The sequence below is a fragment of the Lathyrus oleraceus genome, chromosome 2, assembly GCF_024323335.1.
Source record: "Lathyrus oleraceus cultivar Zhongwan6 chromosome 2, CAAS_Psat_ZW6_1.0, whole genome shotgun sequence".
NCBI classification, from domain to species: Eukaryota; Viridiplantae; Streptophyta; class Magnoliopsida; order Fabales; family Fabaceae; genus Lathyrus; species Lathyrus oleraceus.
Genome location: NC_066580.1, coordinates 16,616,995 through 16,621,580, shown reverse-complemented (window position 1 = coordinate 16,621,580; position 4,586 = coordinate 16,616,995). Strand labels below are relative to the sequence as shown.

The following is a 4,586-nucleotide window of genomic DNA, read 5'->3' as shown; positions in this document are numbered from 1 at the left end:
GTTTATCCATAGCTTGATGGTCATGTATTTACCACTACAGCCACCTTATGAAAGCATGTTGCATTCTTATCCTCCTCTTCAAAATTCTTTAATCTAGCCTTCTTTGATTAAAATTGATTATGAATGTTAAGGAAAATATTAAGCTTAAGTTGGGCTTGTAAATGTTGATTGTGTAGGTCCTCAATGATCTCTAAGTTACCTAAAATATGTTGAATAGGATGGGTTTGCTCAGTGGCTATTGCCATCTGATTATCTATATTGTTAACTGTGTTCTTACTCCAAGTTTCAAGGATCACTTCCGACCATTATAATTTAATCTGAACACGCGGCATTGGTTTACGCATATCTTGTAGATTCCAACTATTTGCAATAACATTGATGTAATCCTCACTATTCAATTGAATTTTGTAAAATTTGAAGAAAAAAATCGTCACATCCACATCGATCGGGACCTTTGCTTCTAATCAAGATTAATGTGAACAAAAAGACTTGAAATAAATGATTTTTACCTTAAATTTTATCTTCTTTTTACTTCGTTTTATATGATGAAACACAAGAATGAAGTTTTTGAGAGAAAATTTTTATTGAAAATGAAAGGGTTTTGGAAAAGGGTCTTTAGAAAAAGAAATGGGTAAGGGCTTTGACTTTTATTAAAATCACATTTGACATTTCCGAAAATGCATTTCTAGAAATGACTAACATGCAAAGGTGACAAGTTTTCAATTTCCCACTTCAAAACACCTGAAATACATGTCTAGAAACTCCGCCTGAAAATGTTCAAGATACATCTCAAAATAAATAAATATTAAAATATATGATAAAACATACACACACAAAAAGATTACAAATTCGAGCAATTGTTCCAGAATTGGTTAATGTTATATAATAAGCCATTTGCCGAGTATGGAATCTGATAAAACATACAAAAACAAAATTACAAATTCGAGCATTTGTTCTATAATTGGTTCCCAACAAATCTGAACTTTCCCTTCACCTAAACATAAAATTGTCTTGACATAGCCCTTCATCTAAATATAAATTGTCTTGACAATATTCATCCCACCAGTGATGCAGTCATACTTAACACACAGTAGACAAACAAATTTTTTAAATTACCAAATTTTCAGTTAATCATTTTCAATCAATTGAATAACCAAGAGCAAGCAAGTTATAGAGAAAGACTACTGAAGAAACATTTGGAAAATGGTAATTATGTTATATAGCATAAAACACTTATAAATGAGACAAACCATCCCCTACAATTTAGAAATTAGCACACTGATTTAGCAAAATTACCCAACAATCTACACAGCCAGTTTTGGATGTTTAATGCTCGAGTTTCGGTACAATATCTTCCTCCAAAACATAAATGTTCTAATATAAACGTTCTCATCACAACATCAATAAAAACCCTAATAAGAGACTGATTCAAGGTTGTACAGGTCACAATTACTCTCACGGAGTTGGATATTGATCTGTAATAAGAAGTCCAATGTCCATAACTTAAGAGCTCCAGCAAGCAGAATCCTGCAATGGTATGACGTTTTGTATTTAGCATATGAGAGATGTCAGTTACACACGGGTCACACAAGTAAAATAAAACATGCTACAACATGAAGGAAAACAAACAAATTCAAGATGTAGGATGTAAACTACACATTCAACTTAGATACAGCTATACTACAGCCATGAAGGTTTTTACTAGTAACCAATCATGTGATCATTTGTTCATTTTATCATGGTTTATAGAATTTCATAACAATTTCATCAGACATCTCAAGCTAGCAAATTTTGCTATGATGGTTTCTCAACTGAATCCTGAGAAAGAGGCAGCCATTAGCTATATTGAAGGGGTCTTAGAGTAACTGCAACCCTGGAGAGCAGTACATAGAAGAGCCTATTATATACATTGAGATTCAAATAGCCTTATTTATGCATGCGTCAGGTGACTAAAAGAAATGTAAGAACTTCAAGAAAACAGACTGAGTACACTTGACAGCATGACATATAGTGATCCAACTGTGTATGCAAGCTTATTACTGGGCTTCTACCCGGCATAAATATCAGTCGAGACTCTCTATGACAAGCTGGCATGTTTTGTTGATTAAATTACTCCTTTTTTGTCATCTGAAATCATCTGGCTGTTTTCTCACATTTTAGCCTCGTTACAGCTGGCTTTGTCATGACTCATACTAGGATTCTCATGTATAATTGGGAAGGAAAATTGGAAGAGGATATGTAAGTTGTTTCATGCTGTGAATAATGACTTCAGTAGAAAGTCATATTCATGAAAAGTGGCGGAAATTGCAATCCCCAAGTAGTAAAATGTTAAAATTCTCCTAATAATTGTGGAATTCCTATCTGTATGTTGATATGAAAATGAAAAGGTAAGAAATACAACTGGGAAGTACTCAAAAGTCCCTGAAGTTCCACATTAATCAGTAATCTTTGTAATTCACAAATTTGACAAGGCATGGCTTTGAGGGGTACCTTGCTTCCTCGGTTTTAATGGTATAAAAGGCTAAGTAATGCTTCTACCTCAGCCTCGTCATATATCATCCAATTCAAGGGCTATTTACCTTCTGTTGTTAATGTTCTAAGAAATTGTTTGAACTGGTCTTATCAATCCCTGATTAGTGATTGTTATTAGTTGGAAACTGCTTTGGTATGGAAAAATACAATGTGCTAATTAACCAAAATGTTTATAAGTAAACTAAGCATGTACAAGCAAATCCAATTTTAAATTAGACTACAATCAAAATTGTAGGACCTACTCAAAGATCACACCCCCAAACACAACCATTTAATATCAACCTATAATAGAACACCAGCTTGCATAACACGTCAATGACTCTCTATCACCAAAACAGAACATCCAAATATATACCAAAATTTGAAGGACTCCTACGAACCTAGAGAACCCCCTTTAGATGCAGTTATAGCATACCCAGTTAGAAATGCAAACAGAATGTAATAGGCTATTAACATAAAATTGAAGATAAACATTAAAACAGGTTTTCTAGAGAAAAGGAGTCTGAAAACCAAAGTAACTTGACAATGGATTAAGAACAAAGCCAATATAAATACGAAACTAATTCAGGCATATTGGTAGACAAGGTATGTGTGTCGATAAAGGCTTGAAATGGGAGAATATAGCGGCACTTGTAAGACATGAAGGACTCTAAATACAAGCAGATTTAATCACACTCACAAGTATACACCAAGACATGCCAAGGTACATCCATAATCCCACATAATTTCACCACACCGCATAGCAAACCACAGCATAGCACATTTACTTAAATAGATCCTTACTAGCATGTGACCAAACATGATCAGAAATAATTAAGAAAAATAACTTAACTTATGTCTTTAGGAAGTTCCCAATTTATTCTAATTTCATAAAACGGCTTGAATACTTTATCCTACGAAAACTAGAACTATAGTATCCCAAAAATCAAATCACCAGGTTGATATTATCCCAAGGATTTGGAGCATTGATTGATATAATCCCTAAAATATTTATCTATGATTATCAAAAACTTTGTTGACCTTTAAGAAGACAGCGATATTCAGATACCCAAATGAAAAACAGAAATTATCATCATCAACAAAAGTAAGAGCAAAATAACTGGCAAACATACCTATCAATTTTGCTGTTGTTGGTTTGGAGCATTAGGTGGAGGGGGCATGCCAGGCCGAGGTGGACCATACACCGGAACACCGCTTCCAGGAGGAGGAGGCATGCCAGGACGTGGTGGTGCTTGCATTCCAGGACGAGGTGGAGGAGGAGGTCCTCTAACCATCTGTCCAGGAGGAGGTGGGCCCATAGGTCTCTGCCCATACTGAGGAGGCGGCATGGAAAATTGTGGTGGAGGACCACCTGGTCTCTGAGGAAATTGTCCAGGCGGCATAGGTGGAGGAGGACCCCTCCCCATCGGAGGTGGACCTTGTCCAGGATAAGGCATCTGACCAGGAGGACGCATAACCGGAGCACCACCGGGATACGAAACAGGAGGCGCCGACATCTGAGGAGGCCGCGAGATCTGCGGCTGCATCATTCCGGGAGCAGGTCCACCAACACCACGAACAGGACCAGACAAACCAGGCTGAGCTTGAATAACAGGAGCAGGAGGGACACCTCTCCCAGCAGCCCTACCAATCCCAGGACCAGCCATTGCCGCAGCATTAACACCCTTCGACCTAGACTCTTCAGGAGGAGGAGGACCTTCAACCGTCATCGACACAACCTCTTCACCACGAAGTAGAACAAGACCAAGTGTACGGCGGTCTTCACGGTCTCCATCTGCCGTTTTCTTCCCCTTCACCGGCGGAAGTTTGCGAAACTCTTCACAGTCACCGAGAACGAGATTCATGTGTCGATCGAAGGCCATGAACTTTCCGACGAGTTGACGACCGTCTTGAATTGTTACCCTCATTCGGTAGTTGATGTATTGAAGCATCTTGGAACTCTTTGACATCGACATTGTTAACGTGATTTGGGTTTTCTGAAAACCCTAGTTGTAAGTTGAAGAGATGAAGACTCTGTTGAGTCTCGAAGAGAAGTAGGGTTTTAGATGAAATGG

At 37.5% G+C, this 4,586-nt stretch overlaps 1 protein-coding gene across 1 annotated transcript; it reads right to left on the bottom strand.

The window, feature by feature from the left end:
* Positions 1 to 1,195: 1,195 nt before the first annotated feature.
* LOC127117716 (uncharacterized) lies at positions 1,196 to 4,586 on the bottom strand. Its single transcript, XM_051047812.1, has 2 exons — positions 3,645 to 4,586; positions 1,196 to 1,527 (listed from the first exon to the last, which is right to left on the bottom strand). Exon 1 carries the CDS (start codon positions 4,485 to 4,487, stop codon positions 3,648 to 3,650), a length of 840 nt encoding a protein of 279 aa, XP_050903769.1. The 5' UTR covers positions 4,488 to 4,586; the 3' UTR covers positions 1,196 to 1,527; positions 3,645 to 3,647.